General features: G+C 39.9%; 2 protein-coding genes across 2 annotated transcripts in view; one reads left to right on the top strand and one right to left on the bottom strand.

Moving 5' to 3' along the window:
• LOC124789340 (active breakpoint cluster region-related protein) overlaps positions 1-6,334 on the bottom strand; it is a 134,977-nt gene extending 128,643 nt beyond the window's left edge. The window contains exon 1 of the mRNA XM_047256665.1: positions 5,215-6,334. Within this exon, the coding sequence (XP_047112621.1) occupies positions 5,215-6,250 (1,036 nt within the window). The 5' untranslated portion in view covers positions 6,251-6,334. The remainder of the gene's footprint in view (positions 1-5,214) is intronic.
• Positions 6,335-6,826: 492 nt separating this feature from the next.
• Positions 6,827-22,553, top strand: part of LOC124783727 (calcineurin-binding protein cabin-1-like) — a 252,819-nt gene continuing 237,092 nt past the window's right edge. The window contains exon 1 of the mRNA XM_047254043.1: positions 6,827-7,129. Coding sequence (XP_047109999.1) covers positions 7,043-7,129 — 87 coding nt within the window. The 5' untranslated portion in view covers positions 6,827-7,042. The remainder of the gene's footprint in view (positions 7,130-22,553) is intronic.

Genomic DNA, 22,553 nt, shown 5'->3' with positions numbered 1-22,553 from the left:
CTGCAGCATCTTAATTGGTCCTAAATATTAGGGCGACATGGATGACTAATTGGGTCAATGGAAGCATCCGATTCCACTGGTCGGCTTTGACCGGTGACATAGGGCTGTTGTGGTATGTGACGTCACGATGGTGTGGAGTTTAGTTTGTGAGAGTGGCGTGTTTGTAGGTGTCATTTTGATGTGATCGGTGGTGCTCTCTGGTGGTGTGTTTATGGGTAGCGTGTTATGTGGCGTATGGGGTTCAAATGGCTCTGAGCACTATGGGACTTAACATCTATGGTCATCAGTCCCCTAGAACTTAGAACTACTTAAACCTAACTAACCTAAGGACAGCACACAACACCCAGCCATCACGAGGCAGAGAAAATCCCTGACCCTGCCGGGAATCGAACCCGGACATGGGAAGCGAGAATGCTACCGCACGACCACGAGATGCGTATGGGGTTTATTTGCGTGGTAGCACTGCAAGCGTGTGGTATCAGTGGTGACTGTGCTTCCAGCGTAATATTTTTCAGTGAGTTAACAATTTTGGTTTTGTTATGTCAATGTTATTGTAGTTTTTTTTTCTGTTCGCCGTGTGTGAATTTTGGTAAATTGCTTTGTTTATGTCTTTGGTAGGTATGGATATGACTGACAAGGTCAACAGTTTTCGGTTGTTGGCGATGATGGGGGACAGTGCGAAGTCTCTAATAAAATTTCTTCAGCTATTCGTCCTGTTGGCTGAAGTTGTGAAGTGTTCAGTGTGTCGTGAAGAAATGAGGCTTACTAAAATTCCGGCATCTCAGACCAGGGATGGCTATATGTGGAGATGTCGTAAGGATAACTTATGGCGCTCCATTAGGCAAGGTTCCTGGCTCGAGAAGTCTAGGTTGGGCATGTGAGAAATCGTGTTAGTGACGTATCATTTTTGTTTTAAATCCTCTCACAGTTTCTGTGTGCGTGAGGTGGGTGTGAGTGAGAGAATGGTGCTTGATTTGTATTCTTATTGTCATGAGGTGTGTTCTGAATATCTTTAGTACAGGGTAGGTAGGGTGGGCCTGGTGTTCTGTTTCAGATGCATTTTCTTCTTATAGGGAGTTGGGTCATCAAGGGTACAATCATTTAGTAGTGAACCACAGTGTTGAGTGTAAGAATTATGAGACGGGGGCCTGTACGAATACTACAGAGAGGTTTTACGCGGCAGTTAAGTAAGGGATTGGGAGGGGGAAGAGGTGCTCTTCTAATCTTCGGTCCCATCTACATGAGTACTGTTGGCGGAAGAGTGTCCCTGAGGGCTACGGCATTTTTAGGTTTTTTTTAAGGGTGGTTAATAGGATGTATAGGCAGAAGGTTGTGGGTTAGTTAGGTGTTGGATGGGGGCTGGTAGCTGCGGTTTGGGGGGGGGGGGGGGGTTAGTTGTTGGTGAAGTTTGTAGAGGGATGTGGGGGGAGGGGTGTTTTTTTTATTTTGTGTAGAGGATTATGTTTGTTACAGTTGTCGTTGAGTTGTAGAGTGTGATTGTGATTTTTTTGCTTTTGTTTTTTCTTGGTTTATGGGTCTTTTTATTTTTTATTTTTTTTTTGGGGGGGGGGGGGGGGGGGTTTAGTTAGTTGGTTGGGTTGTGGGTGGGGTGGGAGTTTTAGTTGGTTGTGTTTTTTTTTGTTGGTTTGCATGTTTTTGTTTGTTTGCACGTGTGTGTGTGTGTGTGTGTGTGTGTGTGTGTGTGTGTGTGTGTGTGAGAGAGAGAGAGAGAGAGAGAGAGAGAGAGAGAGAGATTGTGGTGTCTGACCTAGATGGCTGCGGCAGAGCTTTTTAGTGGGGAGTTGATTTTTTTAATGGTTGGTGGGGTGTTTGTGAGTTGTTTGGTCGTTTGTATTGGTGATTTGGTATTTTGCTTTGTGGTTGACTTATATGACTTTAGGGAAGTGTTTGACTGCAAGGTGTGGTTGTGGCTATGGCTGGTTTGGTATCGTTAGTGGCTGTTGACCTATATAAGTCAAGGGAAGTGTTCGAATCCAATTTTGATTTTCTAGATTTTTTTTTTTTTTTTGTGGTAGGATTAAGTGTGGTAGTGGTGAAATTTTTGAGATTTATAGTGTGGTATCAATTGTTTCTGTTGACTTATTTAGGTCAAGGGAAGTTATCGATTCCAGTGGATTTTGTGTGTAGTGGAATTTGGGAAGGTTGTGGGGTCTCGTGATTTTAGTGTTTTTTGTTGTTTGGTGTAGTGGCATGTGTGTATATTTAGTTTGTCCCCACCCAAAAACTCCCAATTTCTCCACTTGTCCCGTTAGTTTCATTATATTTTTGGAGGAATATATATTTGGTGGTTTTTTGATCTATTTTCGTGTTGTGACGTTTACTTGATGACATCATAGGAGTGGTATGGGAGTTGTTGTGAATGGTCGTTTCCGCCATATTGGTGACGTCATTAGTCAAAGCAGAGGGGTGGAATCGGACGCTTCCATTATCCCGACTAATGATATACTGTGGTTGGTTTAGACAAACAAAACATGATTTGTTCTTTTCATTGTATAGAGCTGTGGAACATTTTATTTCCTTACACTGAGAGTACAAGCATGTGGTTGAGAATCAACACAGCACAAGCTATGAGAGAGTTTATAAGATGCAAAAGAAACTGGTATGCCTTCAGGCTTTAGCCAGATATAGATATAGTTTACAAGAATTCTGGATATAATTCTGTAAAAGTGATTGGGAAGCAAACTGAAACTAATTAAGATGAACTTATGAGTTTACAATAATGTACTATAATTTTCTAAGATTTCAGGCAAAAGTATGGCATATCCTGTGAGTTAATAAATAACAAGCTCAAAAGGAAATCAGTATTGTTGCACTACACTGCCCAAATGTCAGATTAACTGAAATGTTTGACACCACTTTGCTACCTCACAATCAAAATGTCACCTTTCAATCTCATCTTGACCTCAGGCACTGAAACAACTGAGACTAAATTTTAAAAACTAATACAGACAAAAAGCTGTATTGTCAATATTTTGTTCTTTTTTTTTTTTGTACGCATATGATGTTACACCCATTATCATTATATTATGGGACAAAGCTGACATCCGATGTCAGTGCGTTCAGTTAAACCCAAATACCATCATATGCCCACTATCCGTTTTAAAGACGTGACTAATGTAAATAACGATCTGATGGAGTTCCTTTTGTTACTATAACAGAATTTATACTAATGTCTGATGAAGGCTTCCAGAAACTGAAAAGGAGAAGTACGTTTATATTCTTCCTGAAGCTTGGCAAAGAGTACTTTTTGGGTACTGCAGTAAATTGATACAGCATATGTCGAATATATTTAACTGACAGATGCCATTCATCAAGGATCATAAAAGGTTTGATCATGTGAAAAATGCAAGCTTGCACCTCTGTTTGGAATCCATGTTGCACTGTAGGTACCCATATTATTGGCTGGGTCAGTAAGTTCAAAGATGAAGGGAAAGCAAGAGCTTATCACAGACTCCTGATATGGCAATGTAACTGTTGTGATCGCCATTCGGTTAATAACAGCTTTACTTACTTAACAAGAATTACAGTTATTCTCATAATACTGCATATGTTGGTTTTGTCAATTCACAATCCAGTGTCACCTTCCAAACTAACCTAATCTGAGGGCTGTGTACAGGTCAATTAGTCACAACATACAGTTCAAAAGATAATATCAAATCAAAATAAATCTACCTCTGTTTGCAATGTAAGAAAGCACATGCCACATCATCATTATGTTACACGTCACAGCTGGCGTGCAGTATCTAATGTTGAACTGACACCACACAATTGAAATAATAAAGTGCAACCACTTCAATGGCTCTGAGCACTGTGCGACTTAACTTCTGAGGTCATCAGTCCAACCACTTCAATGGTCATCTTATAGCAGCTATACTGAAAATCTGTTTCCAAAGATCTAGTGAAGTCCAGCTGTCAGTACATACTCTGAAATGTAACTTTATATGTTACACATTTGGCGTCTGGAGTTTCAGTTGTAAATATCAGTTGTGGTGTGTATCATTTATATTGTTTTGATCTGGTTTTGATAATGCCCTGCTTATTAGAACCACAGAAGCCTAGTGGAGGCTATGATATGCAGGGCTAGTAGAGATGCTGATCTTTGAGGGGAATGATGTTCTGGATTGTGTTGTGTTGTGTCATGCTGTGTGTGGTGGTAGACTGAGCTGTACCATAGTATGAAGGTGATAGTTATGTTGTCAGTTACCGTGTCTTGTCAAATTTTTGAAACATACAGTGTGCATTCTATAGTTTGATTTACATTGCTAATATTTTTGTGTCACTAGTGAATCATCTGCTTTTGTTTCTTAAGGTCTGTATTTCTGCTATGTTAACGACAGAAAGGTATCACATTTTTAACTAATAGTGAAGGTAATTCATTATAATTTAATGATTTTTTTCACTCTAAGAGTTGCTTCACAGCAATCTATATGGCCCTGCAGGTAAATGAGCAGAATTAAACAATGTGGCTTGAATCTGTGCTTGCCAGTGTGATTTGACATTTCACTACTAGGTTCAAATGGCTCTAAGCACTAAGGGACTTAACATCGGAGGTCATCAGTCTCCTAGACTTAAAACTACTTAAACCTAACTAACCTAAGGAGCTCACATACAACCATGCCCGAGGCAGGATTCGAACCTGCGACCATAGCAGCAGTGCAGTTCCGGACTTAAGCGCCTGGAACTGCTCGGCCACAGCGGCCGGCTCACTACTAGGGATCTTTAATAAGTTAACTGTATGGACTGTTAATAAGTGTGTGTCATGTAATTTAATGAGGATTTCACTGATGATTGAGATGAGACTCCATGAAACTGGATTATTGACAAAAACACTATATAGTTTCTGCGACGCATATTTGTTAAGTATTTATGGCAGGCTATATAATTTATCATGGTTTCTTTGCCTGTGATAAGTATGAAGTTTTCTGTTCTGACTTTCTTGTTTACATCAAATGCTCAACTCTAGTTTCTTAAATAACATCCATATGAATGTTTATATTTCTATATTTACATATTGGATTAGCTACTTGTTTAGTCACATATTGAACATTGCAGGAAATAATCACAAATAAAACACTAAGCTGAATCAATATATGAACAAGAAATACCTTACAAAAATACAGATATAGGCCTATACAACTGCAGTTATAATTTAATAGTGTACAGAAATAATAGTAGACTGTTGACAATTCATACCTGTTTGTAAATAAACATAGTCTCCATCTTGAGCGACAGAATCATAGTAAGGTTCTTCTTCATCATCCTGCTGCAAACATTTTAAACCTTCACCACTGTCACTCATTATGGAATCTCTACTTGATGTAAGATTATATGCATCATTTTTATTTTTAACTCCATCTTCCCCAGAAGCACTTCGTTCAAGAGAACTGCTAGCACTCCTATCACTGAATGCTGCGTCACTTTGATCAGTGTCAACATTCTTCTCTTTTCTCTCAGCTCTATCACTGTTTGAAGCACTACCCAATGTATCACTAGCATTTTCATCCAGCCTGGTGCATGCTAAATCTTCAGCTGCAATCACCGAATAAAGTTCTCCTCGAACATTACTAATCCTCTTAGGTGGTGGTTTTGGAGGTACCTTTTTCGGAATTGGTACATCCCTGTTGGCTGCATCCTTTTGCTCTTTGTTGATAGCATCCTTTTGCCCTTCTCGCTTTGCAGCATTCAATCCATTAACTTCAATAACTGTTATATAATTTGATATATTCGGGTGCGTTATGCTCCTCACACGTCTATTGTCATGTCCTTTACCACAACCTGATGGCCTCTCTGTAACTTCACTATTGGATCTGGAAACCTTGGATTCAGGGGACGCTAATTCACTCACACACTGATGGACAGAACTGTCATTCCTTTCCACTGTATCTTCGTGCTGTATACTCTTCTCTATTTCTCCTACTCCGTCAACAACTGCTTCGGTGGACGTCTCGTTAACACTAGCTGCGCGTTTAGATTCATTTTGAGCGTCATCTTTTTCGGAACTCGATTCTTCGTTGTCTGAAACTTTCGATCTGTGTTTTTCGACATCTAACAAAAGTCTTTCGAGATATTCCACGTAAAATTCTTCTTTCTCTAATTCTTCCTTCAAGACTGCAACTTTCTGTTTGTGTTTGGCAAGGTTTGTTCTGACATCTTCTTCCCAAGCTGCTGGCAAACTGCTTCCTGGGAATCTCTGTGCCCAAACATTTCGGAAGTCACCGAAAACGCTCATCGCACTGTCATCAGACCGTAATTCACATTTTAAACAATGGCACTGAATAAAAAAGTTTCATAACAATCCCACCCACTCCGTTACCTGTCGCCTGCCATGATAACTATTATCGAAGGTAAGCCAAAGATTATTTCAAAGTTAAGTTTAACATATGACATTTTAGAATTTCAGCAGTCTGTTTGGTCTTTCATGCTAAGAAAAAAGCCTAGAATAGTCTAAGTAGGAATTCAACATTAAAAATTAGGCCTATCAGATATAATTCTGTTAAATGGTATGGTGGAGGGCACTACAATCTACAACTAAAAGAATATGCTGCTTAATTGAAGAAGGAAAATGTAACTTTACACTCTATAAAAGAAAAAAATGCGCGAAATATCATATTTTAAGCAATCATTTTATTAAAAAACTCAAATTCGAAATGACCAAAAATATGTCCCGCACGAATTAATTGTCAATTTTTATCTAGGAGGTAGAAGCATCAGAAAAACTGCCTATAACTGAGGTGTTGCAAAACGTACTTGCAGTTAATTCTGCTGGTTTGTTACGAATATGAGAGTTGTGCGATTTTCTTAAGTTTATTGCTTCCGACCAGCAGATGTATCTTTGGCTGGTTTACAATGCAATTTATAAACATAGGATAATGAGTGGGGGGGAGTGACAGTGGGCAAAGCAGTGCATTGATGAGAGAGGTAAACGTAAACAATGGACAGATAGCAACTATAAAATAGACGCCGTAAGAGCGTAGAATACCGGGTACTTGATCTTGGAGATTTACTTGTGCGGAATCTAACAATGATTAGATTAAGAGCGCTGAACGAGGAGTCGTCGGAAGAAAGCGATGGAGAGGAAGAAATTCCGACATTTACTAAAGAAGCCCAGGTAAAGCTAATTTCAAGACAATCTAAAAATTTTTTTTTCGAGTGTTGGAGTCAGGGAGTCTTTGTATACAGTTTTGTCATTGAAAGGTGGGTTTTAACATTCAGTTCATGGCGGTTAACATGTCGTGTGTGCATGTGTGTGTGTATGGAATTGTATTTACAAACTGTCTTGTGACTAAGGAGAATATATTTATTAGGTTCCGTTTTGCTATAATTAATGTATTATCGTCTAAGTACGTGTGGACACTACACCGAGCCATTCCATTAAAATGTTTTGAATGTTTCGTATGTAAATCACGTTATTAAAGTTTTCGTATTACATTTTGAAGGAAAAATAACGAATTTTGCCTGTTATTCAGCGTTGAAGTTCCTTGTTTCTGTAACGCTATAGTTAAACGGTACAAACCACTAACTGTGCTACTGCAATTTAATAAGCGGTCAGCTTCCATTCATAATCACATCTACAGCGATACAGTCTGCTACATTAGTGGAATCACGCAACTTGAGTAGTGCTTCTTCCAAACGTCTTTCTGAGCAAAACTACAAAAATCTCACTTGTAGCCTGGGAACTAGAGCATGCTGCTTTAATTGTTGGTAGATTATGCAGGGATTCATGTTCTGTGCCTTCTTTCAGTGCTCCTTAAGTGAAGCATAATATTCCTTTTGTAAATGGTCAATGGAATTTGAAGAATCAATATTATATGAAGTGTGACACTTCTGTTTTCGCCATTGATAGTGTCTGTGTTAAACTGTCTATGGAGTCTTATAACAGTGGGATGTTTGTGTTTTCTCGGGGATGCGTCACAAGCATCTCTGTAGATTGATACCATATAGTAAACTCTTGTTAACATGCCTCAATTGAATGGAATTATATTTGACCCTGCAGGATTAGATGTACTTCACCTACAGAAAATGTGTTTGTAAAAATGACACACTCTAAACAGAGAACGTTCAGTATCACTTAGTTCCCAAGGATCAACCATTTTGATTGCAGTTTGACACTATCCATTACAAAGAAAAATACGTGTAAATTTAATTTAACAGGTACTCATTACCATTGTAAAATTTCTGCTTCACCAGATAGCCTTTAAGTTCCTTTGGAAAGCTAGTGTTGTGTATACTACCATGCAGGTAGGTAGGCAGATGCAACCACAGAAAAATTCATTGTGCTCCTTCCTGACATTTGATCTGCCAGTTCTGATGAAAACTCTGTGACAAACAGTGTACTGTACATAATCAGGAATGAAGAGTCATCTGCAGGCACAGAAATAATTTTAGGAGCAGATCAGAGAAATGTTATGTAGACATGTCTACTGTTAATATTATATACAGGCAAATGAGCAGAAGGTACTAGTTGAAGTCTTGGATTAGTACAAATGGTATTGTTATCAGTGGTGGGAAATGTCTGATAAAGAGTAGTAGGGTAACATTATATTCTGGTTGTATGTATAGGCTGTTAGTGGCACCAAAGTTAATCCCCCGTCTCTTGCGAATCAGACAGGAACTGAAATTGAGGTCAGCAAAACAAAAGCTGAAATGCTTAACTCCATTTTCAAATGTTTCTTTGCAAAGAAAAACTGAGGAGAATTGCCCCAGTTTACTTCTACAACTGTCGTATACTTTGAGTAAACAACTAGCCATCAAACTTGAATTTCTACTACTGTAAGATGAAAAAGAAGAAAAAAAAAATGTAATATACATACAACAGAAAATTAGAAAACAACTTTCAAACATTGCTGGAAAAAAAATTACATCGAACATCTGTAGACAGCAATAATGATTTACTCAGAGTTGACATATGTCCATATGTACAACATCAGAACATGTACTGCTGAAGGCAGTAAAGTTGAAATAAGCTTATATACTAAAATAAGATATTGATTAGCATACTTTATATTAGTTCACTGCATAATGTGCTACTGTGACATAATATGTGCTGCAGGTCCCACAATAAAGAAATAATGAGATAACGTGAACAGAATGACTTCCTTCATGCCAACCAGTATGGATTCCAAAAACATTCATCATGTGAAACCCCGAAACTTCCTGGCAGATTAAAACTGTGTGCCAGACTGAGACTTGAACTCGGGACCTTTGCCTTTCATGGGCAAGTACTCTACCATCTGAGCTACCCAAGCATGACTCTCACCCTGTCCTCACAGCTTTACTTCTGCCAGTACCTTGTCTCGTACCTTCCAAACCCTGCTTGCACTTTTCTCACATGGCATACTGAAAGCTTTGGATCAAAGCAGTCAGCTATTTGCACTATTTCTTGATTAAAAAAAAAAAAAAAAAAAAATACTCCGGTACCACACCTACGCTTATTGTCAAATGTTCTATTATATCGGGTATCAAGCGAAATTTGTCATAGGATTGAGCACTTTTTGGTAGTGCGGACACTGCATGGTGTCTGAAATTGAGTCCTCGTAAGATGTAGAAGTAACTTTGGGTGTGCCCCAGGGATCTGTGTTGGGCTGTTGCTGTTCATGTGGTATATTAATGATTTTGCGGACAATATTACTAGTAAACTAAGACTTTTGAAGATAATGCAGTTATCTATAATGAAGTACTGTCTGAAAGAAGCTGCATAAATATTCAGTCAGATAAATGTGGTGTAGAGATTGGCATCTTGCTATAAATATTCAGAAATGTTAAATTATGTACTTCACAAAATGAAAACCTGTTGTATCCTATGAGTATAATCTCAACACGTCATAGTTGGAATTGGCCACACATATATTGATGTAATACTATGTAGAGATAGGGTCGAGGCCCCAGTTATGGCCACATTAAGGGCAATTCGAGATACACCACATTTTTAGTATAGGAAGAAAGTATACAAATTACTTAAAAAAATCGTATCTATTGCTTCAAAGTCTACACATTACAACCATGTAGAAACAAATATTCTAAGTTATTTAACAAAAGCAGAAAAAAATATTGAAAAATAAATGGTGCATTTCCCCAGTTTTGGCCATGTTAACCCTACCTATGGCCAGTTGTTTCCCCACTTATGGCCACTTCATATTATAATAAAACTATGGCTAAAATAATTGTCAATCCATGTGCCAGAAAGTAATTTGTGCTTTATACAAGTATATAAGACAACAGACAACAAACATACATCAAATAGGTAAAAGGTACAGAAACTGAATGAACAGAAAAAAAAATTCGTTAGGCAAAGAATTGTCCCAGTAATTACTTAAATCAATTTCCACACAAGTTTATTTCTCACGAGTATCAATGGAACCAGGGAACTTTGTTTTTAATGAACGTCCTTCTTGCATCAAGACTGGATCTGGCAGTTTCCCTAAAATATCTTCACCCGTTATAGTCGAAACATCATTTTCAATGTATTCGAAACAAGTTTTCTGAACATTAGAACTTTTTAGGCACTGAATTTCATATTCAGAGTCAGGAAACACTTTCAAAATTACAGATACATACTTAAAAATTGCAGGTCTTGTTCTTCTATTTCCTCTTAAACTAAATTTTACCAAAATAAAGTCCCCTACTTTCAAATTCTCACTCGAAGATAGTTTCACATTTTCTGGTATTTCATCTTCATCTCCTTCTACACAGTCATCGAAACTGCTTCCATTGTCCGTCCATTCTCGTTCCTCGGAAGACCTTGTTGGCCTATCACTTAACTCTTGTCTGTTTCTTGTTTTCCCCCTTTTTACGTGAGATAATGCCAAGTGCTGCTCTTTGGACTTTAATTCCTTCATAGCTTCTCTCTTCCTTTTTTCCTGCTCCTTCTCCTGCTTCTCTTTTTCCTTCAGTTTATGATATTCCACCCACTTGTCACTAGTCACAACAGTGGGTGTATGTTCTTTCTTTCTCTTTGTGCCTCGTTGTTTAGGTTCTGGCCTAGTGATAACACTTTCAAAAACTGTTGCTAATGATTTTGGTGGTGTCACTTGGATACACACTGAAGATGGACTATGGTTGGATATTGGAGTACCTGAATTAAGTGAAATACTGTTGGGGGTTGTTGATATATCTGCAGGAATAAGACTGTTGGTGGGTGTTGAAGGAATATCTGAATTGCGTGTTGAAAATATGTCAATATTATCAACATTTTGATTAAGTCTGTCTGCGTTTTGTGAAACATTCTCTGTTTGATTATCTTCAGAGGGAGGCGCTATGCTATCTGTCAGAATGTCATCAGTGTTACCACTAGCACCATGCATTTCAACCTCATCAGCTATTTTTCTCCAGAACTTGAAAAGTAATAATGCTTCTTGATTTCCTTCCCACTCATGATTGCTTCTCTTGGTTGCTCTGAACTCATCTAGAAGGACAGGATCAATTTGCTTTTCTATGTATGAGAAATGTCTCGGAAGTTCCTCATTTGTCTGAACTGTGGTTGAGGCTGGTATACTACGAACAACTATCTTGCTGTAATCTACATTGTTCACATTAAATGGAAACAGACCAGTGGCCCTGAAACCAGCACGAATATTTGCCACCATTTTAGGTTCTGTAATAATTTGTGACAGAACAGAAGGTACATCAGATTTTGAAATTTCAGTGCCATTATTTTCAAAATGCCATTTCTGAACAATCTTCTTCCACATTTTTTTCATAGGTCCAAAGACAGCTACATCTAATGGTTGCAAGATGTGTGTAGAATTGGGATGGAGAGCAACTAGAATGATCTGATTTTCCCTACAATATCTGCTCAAATGAAGTGTCAAATGAGAGCAGTGTCCATCTAAAAATATTACTACAGGCCGGGGAATTTCAGCTTCTTTCAAGAACGGATCACATACATTTGTTATATACTCAAAAAAACTTTCACCTGTCATCCACCTATTTTCTGTTTTTCCAATGCCCCAGTTTGGAGGAGCTGCTTTCACCAATGATGCTGAAATCCTTGCATATTTGAACAGTGTTAAGGGAGGAGCAACTTTTCCAGCAGCATTCACTGCAAACAATGTAGTAACGTTATCTTTGTCAGAGTTACACGACTCTTCATAAACATGATGGCCACGAGGACCTATGATTAATTCCCCTTTAGGAGCCAGAAAAAAAGAAGTTTCATCCATATTAAAAATTCTATTTGGGTTATTTAACACATCCATATCATTTAAAGTGATGGATACTTCTGAAACCAGTTTCTTATTTTCTCTTCTGTAACAGAACCTCTAGACCTATTGACATATTCTGCATGTTTTTGTGACGGAACCTTGTGCCTCTTAAGAAATCCATAATACCACTTTTTTCCAGGTCGATTGTTAGTAAATGTAGCCTTACAACTTTCCATATCTGCATTCTCAATAAGTTTGTGCACAGATATTTTCTTTAGTAACTGGAAATCCCATGCTAGAACAGTCCAAAACCCAGTCCACCAATTTTTTTTTCAATTTGTTCTCCTAAGACAGAAAGTGGACCACAGTGCCCTGTAGATTCTTTTGGAGATACACCAGAAATTTTGTTTCTTAATGTTGTCCTTGGAACTTTGTACAACTTGTTTGCAGTAGCAACCTTCATTCCCTCATCAATAGCCTTTAGAGCATCTTTAACATTGCTGGGAGAATACTGAAACTTCTTATTCTTTGGTTGACTCATTTTTCCTATAAATAATGCACAAAGATTTAGTTAAAGAATGTTGCATATTTGAATAGTGCCTATTGCATATTTTGTATCTTACAAGCATAGGTAAATTAGTATGATATGCCAAGACAATACTAACAATGAGGTATACATTGATTTAAAAATACCAAAAATATTTTAATAAGCCTATTTAAATAAAATTAGCCTAGTGTAATGTAGGACAGAACACTAATATTGATGTTTTTGTATCAGTTTTTAGAAGTGGCCAAAACAGGATACATATATGTCTCCACTTATGGCCACATAAATGGCCATAACACGGAACCAGGGATAAATATGGATCTGTTAATGGCCACATACTTTTGATAACATGTTTTTAGGCTGAGCGATATAAAACTTTAAAGAAATGAAAATATAATGTCTTATCTTACCTCTGAACAGATTAAGTTTCTTCTGATTTTTTATTTAAACATGTAAAATACAAAAAAACAGATCATGTGTTGCTTAAAGAAAACTTCTGCAAAACCCAGCTTCTGCAACACTGATCATTTCACAAAATGGTGTCTCCAAACAAAAACAGACAAAAGAATGATTATGTAGACAAATGAAGAGAGCCTTTCACAAAGTTTATAATAATCTATAGTAGAACTGGCTGGTATTCCAGAGAAGCTTAAAAATTAACCTTTGACATCAAGGTGGCCATAAGTGGGGTAGTGGCCAAAACTAGAGCCTTCACCCTATGAAGTAGAATGATCACAAAGGCTCAATTGTGGGGAAAGCAGGTGGTGTACTTCAGTTTACTGGTAGGATACTGGGGAAGAGCAGTCGGTCTACAAAGGAAATTGCTTACAGATCATTCGTATAACCCATTCTAGAATATTACTCAAGTGTGTCAGACCTGTACCAAATTGAACTAACTGGGGATACTGAACATGTACAGAGACGAGCAGCTCAAATGGTCACAGGTTTGTTTGGCCCTTGGGCGAGTGTTACAGTGATGTTGAAGAAACCAATCAGGCAGACTCTTGAAGATAGACATAAACTATGCCAACAAAGTGGAAATTCTCGTACAGAATAGGAAATGTCAAGGAGTTTGCTTTCAAATTCTACTTTGTTGCCGGCCAGACATTTGTCAGTGGCTAAGCTATCAAAAATTTTGGTTGCATCCCTTTTTGTGTCGAATTCAATGTGGCATAATGAATTTTTTTTTTCTTCTGGTGTAGTAATTATGTACATCATTGTTCCTTTTGAATTGCAGTTGAACTTAATGGGTTAGATGGGACGTCATCCATTTGTTGGCTATACCACCAGTTCCATAAAAACTCTGTTATCTAGGAGAATATTGTTAGTCACACAGTAAATGCCTTAGATAGGTCACAGAAAGTACCATCCACTGCCATTTTGTTATTTAATGCCTGTAAAATTTTATAAGTAAGCATGTAAATGGCATTGTCTAGAGAGCAACTCTTCTGAAACCCAACTGTGAATTACTGAGTATATTACTGTTGCTCATTTGAGATATATCTCAGTTAATATATTATTCAAGAGTACATCACCTTCACAAAAATTTTCCAAAATAACATCAATAGTGAAAAAGGTTGGTAATTATTGACAGCCGGCCGGAGTAGCCATGCGGTTCTAGGCGCTACAGTCTGGAGCCGAGCGACCGCTACGGTCGCAGGTAGGTAAAAAGACGAGGGCTAATAGAAATCCTTTGGTAACAGAAGAAATATTGAATTTAATTGATGAAAGGAGAAAATATAAAAATGCAGTAAATGAAGTATGCAAAAAGGAATACAAACGTCTCAAAAATGATATCGACACAAAGTGCAAAATGGCTAAGCAGGGATGGCTAGAGGACAAATGTAAGGATGTAGAGGCTTATCTCACTAAGGATAAGATAGATACTGCCTACAGGAAAATAAAAGAGACCTTTGGAGAAAAGAGAACCACTTATATGAATATCAAGAGCTCAGATGGAAACCCAGTTCTAAGCAAAGAAGGGAAAGCAGAAAGGTGGAAGGAGTATGTAGAGGGTCTATACAAGGGCGATGTACTTGAGGACAATATTATGGAAATGGAAGAGGATGTAGATGAAGACGAAATGGGAGATAAGATACTGCGTGAAGAGTTTGACAGAGCACTGAAAGACCTGAGTCGAAACAAGGCCCCGGAGGTAGACAACATTCCATTAGAACTACTGATGGCCTCAGGAGAGCCAGTCATGACAAAACTCTACCATCTGGTGAGCACGATGTATGAGACAGGCGAAATACCCACAGACTTCAAGAAGAATATAATAATTCCAATCCCAAAGAAAGCAGGTGTTGACAGATGTGAAAATTACCGGGCTATCAGTTTAATAAGTCACAGCTGCAAAATACTAACGCGAATTCTTTACCGACGAATGGAAAAACTGGTAGAAGCGGACCTCGGGGAAGATCAGTTTGGATTCCGTAGAAATGTTGGAACACGTAAGGCAATACTAACCTTACGACTTATCTTAGAAGAAAGATTAAGAAAAGGCAAACCTACGTTTCTAGCATTTGTAGACTTAGAGAAAGCTTTTGACAATGTTAACTGGAACACTCTCTTTCATATTCTGAAGTTGGCAGGGGTAAAATACAGGGAGCAAAAGGCTATTTACAATTTGTACAGAAACCAGATGGCAGTTATAGGAGTCGAGGGGCATGAAACGGAAGCAGTGGTTGGGAAAGGAGTGAGTCAGGGTTGTAGCCTCTCCCTGATGTTATTCAATCTGTATATTGAGCAAGCAGTAAAGGAAACAAAAGAAAAATTCGGAGTAGGTATTAAAATTCATGGAGAAGAAGTAAAAACTTTGAGGTTCGCCGATGACGTTGTAATTCTGTCAGAGACAGCAAAGGACTTGGAAGAGCAGTTGAACGGAATGGACAGTGTCTTGAAAGGAGGATATAAGATGAACATCAACAAAAGCAAAACGAGGATAATGGAATGTAGTCAAATTAAATTGGGTGATGCTGAGGGGATTAGATTAGGAAATGAGACACTTAAAGTAGTAAAGGAGTTTTGCTATTTAGGGAGTAAAATAACTGATGATGGTCGAAGAGAGAGGATATAAAATGTAGACTGGCAGTGGCAAGGAAAGCGTTTCTCAAGAAGAGAAATTTGTTAACATCGAGTATAGATTTAAGTGTCAGGAAGTCGTTTCTGAAAGTATTTGTATGGAGTGTAGCCATGTATGGAAGTGAAACATGGACGATAACTAGTTTGGACAAGAAGAGAATAGAAGCTTTCGAAATGTGGTGCTACAGAAGAATGCTGAAGATAAGGTGGGTAGATCACGTAACTAATGAGGAGGTACTGAATAGGATTGGGGAGAAGAGGAGTTTGTGGCACAACTTGACTAGAAGAAGGGATCGGTTGGTAGGACATGTTCTGAGGCATCAAGGGATCACCAATTTAGTATTGAAGGGCAGCGTGGACGGTGAAAATCGTAGAGGGAGACCAAGGGATGAATACACTAAGCAGATTCAGAGGGATGTAGGCTGCAGTAGGTACTGGGAGATGAAGAAGCTTGCACAGGATAGAGTAGCGTAGAGAGCTGCATCAAACCAGTCTCAGGACTGAAGACCACAACAACAACAACAACAACAACATGAGGCAGAGGTTTTAACACCAGAACCTACACTGGGGGAAGTGATGCCAGCCATTAAGACCTTAAAAACAATAAGGCGCCTGGAGAAGATCAGATCCAGACTGAACTTCTCAAATATGCAGGGGAAACGCTGTGGAAAACAATTCATAAAATAATACTGAATATCTGGCAAGAGGAGAGCATGCCAAAGGAGTGGAAAGCAGCTATAATGTTCCCCATGCATAAAAAAGGAGATAAATTAAACTGCCAGAACTATTGAGGAATCTCCCTACTAAATACTACATATAAAGTTTTCTCCAAGATTCTAACCAGCAGGTTTACTCCATATGTGGAAGAGAGAGTTGGAGACTATCAGAGTGGCTTTAGAAGAAATAGGTCAACAACTGACCAGATATTCACATTGTGCATACTACTCGAAAAATGTTATGAACATCAAATTAACATACACAGTCAATGTCAAAAAGACCAAGTATATGGCAATGATCGACCAACAAAACCTACCAAATCTCAGGATAGCCGACAGGGAGTAGGGTGAGAGACTTCAAGCACCTTGGATCGACTATCACTGAGGCAAATGATGTTGGCAGTGAGGTGAAAGCCAGAATAGCAGCAGGTGACAGATGCTACTTTGCCTCATTACCCATGTTTAGGTGTTCGCTTCTATCACAAAAATCCTCAATTACAAAACAATTATAAGACCAGTTGTTAGGTATGGTGCTGAAACTTGGACCAATACTGTAAATGAGAAAAGGATCCTTAGCATATGGGAGAGAAAAGTGCTACGTAAAATATATGGCCCAATATATGATGAAGAACTTTGGCGCATTCGTACGAATCCAGAACTACAATACCTTTTTGAAGAACCTGACATTGTCACTACATTAAAATAAGAAAGCTGCGGTGGGCAGGGCACATGGTCAGAATGGAAGAAGACAGAGCATGTAAGAGGATTTTTGATGGCAAGGCTGGAGGCAGACGGCGGAGGGGATGCCCCAGAAAGAGATGAGTGGATGGAGTTGAAGAAGACATGAAAAAGCTGGCTGTCAGAGGATGGAGATGGAAAGCCATGGATCAGATAGAATAGCAGGATATTGTGATGCAGGCCAATGCTCTTCAAGGGCTGTAGAGCCGAGGAGTAAGTAAGTAAGTGCACATTCTTTGAGTTATTAATAAATCTTCATAGGAATTTTTGATAGTTTTTGTAGGGAACAACTACAGCAGGATCTCTACTCGTTCTTCTCAAGAGGTACATTCCCTCTAATGATGCTTCACTTTTCCATGCAAGTCATCTCTTTCAAACTAGTCTTAAAAACATTTTTTTGGAACTCATTAATTATTCCATTTGGCTTCCACTAAGCAGTATCAATACTGTAAGACACTAAATTATTTATCCTAACTAACTGTATATCACGATCAGAGAGAACATTTTTATACTGTATACACAATTATTTTCTTGAAACTTCTTAGCAGGTTAAAATTGTCTGCTGTATTGAGACTCAAGTTGGGGACCTATGCCTTTCGTGAGTAAGTGCTCTACCAACTGAGCTACGCAAGCATGTCTCACAACCCATCCCCACAGCTTTACTACCACCACTACCTCATCTCCTACCTTCCAAACTTCACAGAAGTTGTCATCAACACTTCCAAATAGCAATGAATTGCAGTGACCTGGATTAGCCATGGCTGGGGGATGGGTTGTGGGTCATGAGTCGTGCTTGGGTAGCTCAGTTTGTAGAGCGCTTGCCCACGAAAGGCAAAGGCACAGATTTCGAGCCCTCGTCCTGCACGCAATTTTAATCTGCCACAAAGATTCGTATCAGCACACAGTGTAGAGTCGAAATCATTCTGCAATTATTTTCTTGCTTTGAGCTTCATTAGAGAAAACATTATGAATTAGAAATCTACCATCTTTATCCGCCTGTGTTGGAAAGTTAATTGTAGGATCCAAATAAGGTTTCCTGGTCATTTTTCGTAACTGAATCCTAGCCTAGTTGAATATGGACTGTGTATCAAACTGGGGAAAATGCTAGCATGCTATTAAAAATAATGCATGAGGGAAAATCAATAAATGAAACAGAACATTCTGTTGATAAAAATCCGAAGTGAAAATCAAATGTTATAGATTTTCTTAAACATCCAAGCTCTGCAACATTTGCACGTCATACCTTGGAGAAGAAAATGTCAAAAAATCAACATATCATTCATATTTTGTTTCACTGTTTTACGGCATCCTATTCTGCAACAACTCTTCATTGAGAAATAAAATGTTTCTACATTTACATCTACAACTGCAATCCACTGTGAAGTGCATGCTTGTTGCACAGATGGATGTAACAAGGGCCCCTCTAGATCTTTTTGCAGACAGTTCATTGTTGATCAGAGTATGGGAGGTCAGGCCCCTTAACTGGGTGTGTAGGTAGGTAGAATTCAAATAGAAATGGATCTATCAAAGTTCAGTATAGTGATATGGCAAGAAGAATACGAATTTTGATCAGGAAAGAACTGAGTAATCAACACAAAATCAAATAGAGGTAATGCTCAAGGAGGTCTAATAATGAATGAGAATGTAGGAATGTGGCTGAGCTACTATCAGCAGGATGTGGGAGCATTATAGTAGCTAAGACAGATGTAGAGCCAGTTTGTACCTCAGTAGTACATGTTTGTCATCTAGCTTCACGGATAATGAAGAGATTGATAGAATGTGCGATCAAGTAAAAGAAATTATTCAAATGTTTAAGTTTCCACTTAATTGTGATGGAGGAATGGAATCCAACAGTAGGAAAATAATGAGAAGGAAAAGTATTTGAAGAACATGGCCTTGGGGAAACAAATGAAAGAGAGGATGCCTAGTGGAATTTTGCACAGGGCACAATTTAATCATTGCTTGCACTTGGTTAGGAAACACGAAAGAAAGTTGTACATGTCAAACAATGGAAAGTCCAGTTGGAATACCAACAATATCATGAAAAGGATAGATTCCTACACACTGTAAAGATGACACATTGAGTTGTAGACAGGCACAATGAAAAGACTGTCACACACCGAGCTTTTGGCCAAAGCCTTCTTCGTGAGAGAGAGAGAGAGGGAAATGCACATACATCATCCCCAGAAGCAGGCAAACTTCATCCACACATGAGAGCTATCTCCAGCTGCTCTGGCCAGATTGCAACTGTTGCGTTGAATGAATGCAGCAATTTGGAGTGGGCCAGGGAAGGGGAGGGGTAGCAGGCTATGTTAGGGTGAGAGAAGAGCATCTTGTGGTAGAGCGAGCAGGGACCAGAAGGTGGCAGGACAAGGCAGTCAGGTGCACCTTCGGGAGGCTGGGAGGGGGGGGGGGGAGGGGGAGAACGCGAAGCAGAAAAGGAGAAAAGACTGGTAGGTATGTTGGCAGAAAGAGCAGGGCATGGTGAGGGTGAGGGTGAGGGTACATGAATTGGAAGGTGCTGATAGGATAGATGGTGCCATGTCAGAGGACGAGCTACATGAAAAGCAGCAATGTCATGTACTAGCTTGTTGCAATCATTGCACAACTTTTTAAATTGGTATGACAATCAAACACCTGTCACCAGCATGAGTGGCCCCCTACCTAACTGCCGCCAAGAGAAAAGTAGCCCACCCTGTGGACAACATGCAGCATGAACATAACATGCTTGATTTTAATGGCTGCTTTGCAACCCAGGATCCACCCGTCCACCACCAGCTTTTCTGAACTGCGCTGATAGGGGTTACCCTTAGAACATGGTCTGCGCTCCCAAAATTGTCGTGGCCTCAACCTACAAGAACTTACTGTCCCCCACACACTCCACCCAACAGTTTCGCCATCCCCCTCTGTCATATCATCTTCTCCCAGTTCATGCCCCCTCACCTTCGTTGTGATCCTTTCTCTGCCAACACACACTTCGGTTTCTTCCCCTTGATGCTTCTCTGCATTTTTGCTCCCTGCCCCCCCCCCCCCCCTCCTACATTTTTGCTCCCTGCCCCCCCCCCCCCCCCCCCCCCACCTTACCCAAGTGTCCTGGCACTGCTCCTGGCAACCTTGTTCTGCCGCCTTCTGGTCCCAACTCACTCCATTAGACAGTACTCTTCTCTCCTTCCCCCTGCTATCCCTCTCCCTTCCCTGCTTTTGGCCGAAAGCTCTGTGTGTAACTGTCTTTTCATTTGTGCCTGTCTGCAATTCAATGTGTCATCTTTACGGTGCACAACAATCTATCCTTCTCATAATATTGGTTAAGTTATATAGATTTGGAGCTACAAATCCATTGCAGATGTGAACACTGACCATAACTTATTATTTATTTATCTATTTACTCATTCCTAGATCATTTGGTACAACAGTGTGAGAAATGTCAAGTACATTATGGAAATGACATATATATATACTGGACATGGCAAAAAATAGCTGACACATTTCAAGGCTAAGCAAATTCCAAACAAAACATGTGACAAGTTTTATTTAATTCTCATCTGAAAGTACTTGACCATACTTGGAGTGCTTTTTGAGTATACTTTTGACGTGTTTGAAACATGTTGTTGCATTTGGTCGAAAACTTTTGCAGTACTGGATCAACAGTGATACAAAAACAATCCGGTTGACCTCCGACTGCCAGAACCCCTGAACACGTGGCAGTAGTAAGACCATCCCCTCAACAATCTCAAAGCTGCTCACCCCCTGTAGGTCCGGGGGTTAGAATAGACCTGAGGTATTCCTGCCTGCCTTAATAGACGACTAAAAGGAGTCTCACATGTTTCGGCCTTTATGTGATGGTCCCCTGTAGGATTTGACCTCCATTTATCAAAACTTTCCCGAAGAGCGAGCCAATTGGGGAAGGGAGCCTTACAAGGTGCATCGTGTCTATCATGCGCTGAGACCTATCGCATCCTTCGTCAATGTGGATCTCCACTTTTGCTCGTTCTCCAGCTGTTGGGCAAGGTCATCCTTGTGGGTGCGTAATTTTCCATCAACTGTGCGGCATCGTTTTCTACGCTGACGATGATAATGGACTTGTTTGCTTGGTTGCACCTTATATTCAGCACGGTAGCCAGTCTGTTGTGGTGGGGCCGCCATGTACACTGTTGGCTGTAGCCTCCTGACCACACGGGGATCACTCTGCTGATGCCTTCACCATTAACTCCACATGTATGCTGAGGAGTAGATGCCCGTCTTTCTGGGGCATCGAGACTCCCAGCAACGGCCATCCTGCCAGGTGGCCGTTGGTGCAGCTGGGTGGCCCCCATGAGGATGACACCTGGTCGGAGTGGGTGGCATCAGGGCGGATGACACGTGATGAAGTATAGTACATCATCTCTCGCTGGTAGTCAAACACCAGCATTCTCTTAGCGTTCACGGGCTCAATTCAATGCACAGAAGTTTAACCCCAAATCGTTCCCCTCTCTGGCCACACCATGGGAGGAATATCAGGCTAAGGATGGCAGCGTCTTTTATTTGCCCCAGTACATTGTATGTTCAAGAGCTGATGGGGAATCTTTCATGAAGATGAAGCCTCAGTTTTTTGTTGAGCATTTAGAGGACCATTTGGGGAGGTGGAGGGATTGTCCAAAATGAGATCTGGGTCAGTCTTTATCAAAACAGCATCCTCTCTCCAATCATGGGCATTACTTGCTTGTGACAATCTGGGGGATGTTTCTGTAACCATCACGCTCCATAAGAGCTTAAATATGGTCCAGGGTATCATATTTCACAGGGACCTTCTTTTGCAGTCTGACTATGAGCTGTGCACCAATTTAGAGCGGCGAGGTGTCCATTTCGTTCGGCTTGTCTACTGGGGCCCGAGGGATAATCAGGTTGCCACCAGTGCCTTCATCTTGGCCTTTGAGGGCGATACATTACCCGAGTAGGTAAAGGTGATGGTCTACCACTGTGATGTAAAGCCCTATATCCCTCCCCTAATGTGGTGCTTTAAATGCTGCAAGTTCGGCCATATGTCTTCCCACTGTAATTCCAGCGTCACATGTTGAGATTGTGGACGCCCACCACATCACAATACTCCATGTGCACCACCTCCCATCTGTGTCAACTGCGGAGAGCACCATTCGCCTTGCTCACCTGACTGCAGGATTCTCCAGAAAGAAAGGAAAATAATGGAGTACAAGACCCTGGACCCACTGACCAATACTGGGGCTAAGAGGAAGTTTGAAAGCCTACATCCTGTACATATGACATCGTCTTACGCCCCCGCTACAACAATTGCAGCCCCATTAGCTCCACCAA

The sequence above is a fragment of the Schistocerca piceifrons genome, chromosome 1 (assembly GCF_021461385.2).
Source record: "Schistocerca piceifrons isolate TAMUIC-IGC-003096 chromosome 1, iqSchPice1.1, whole genome shotgun sequence".
NCBI lineage: Eukaryota > Metazoa > Arthropoda > Insecta > Orthoptera > Acrididae > Schistocerca > Schistocerca piceifrons.
This window is presented reverse-complemented; position numbering and strand designations above follow the sequence as displayed.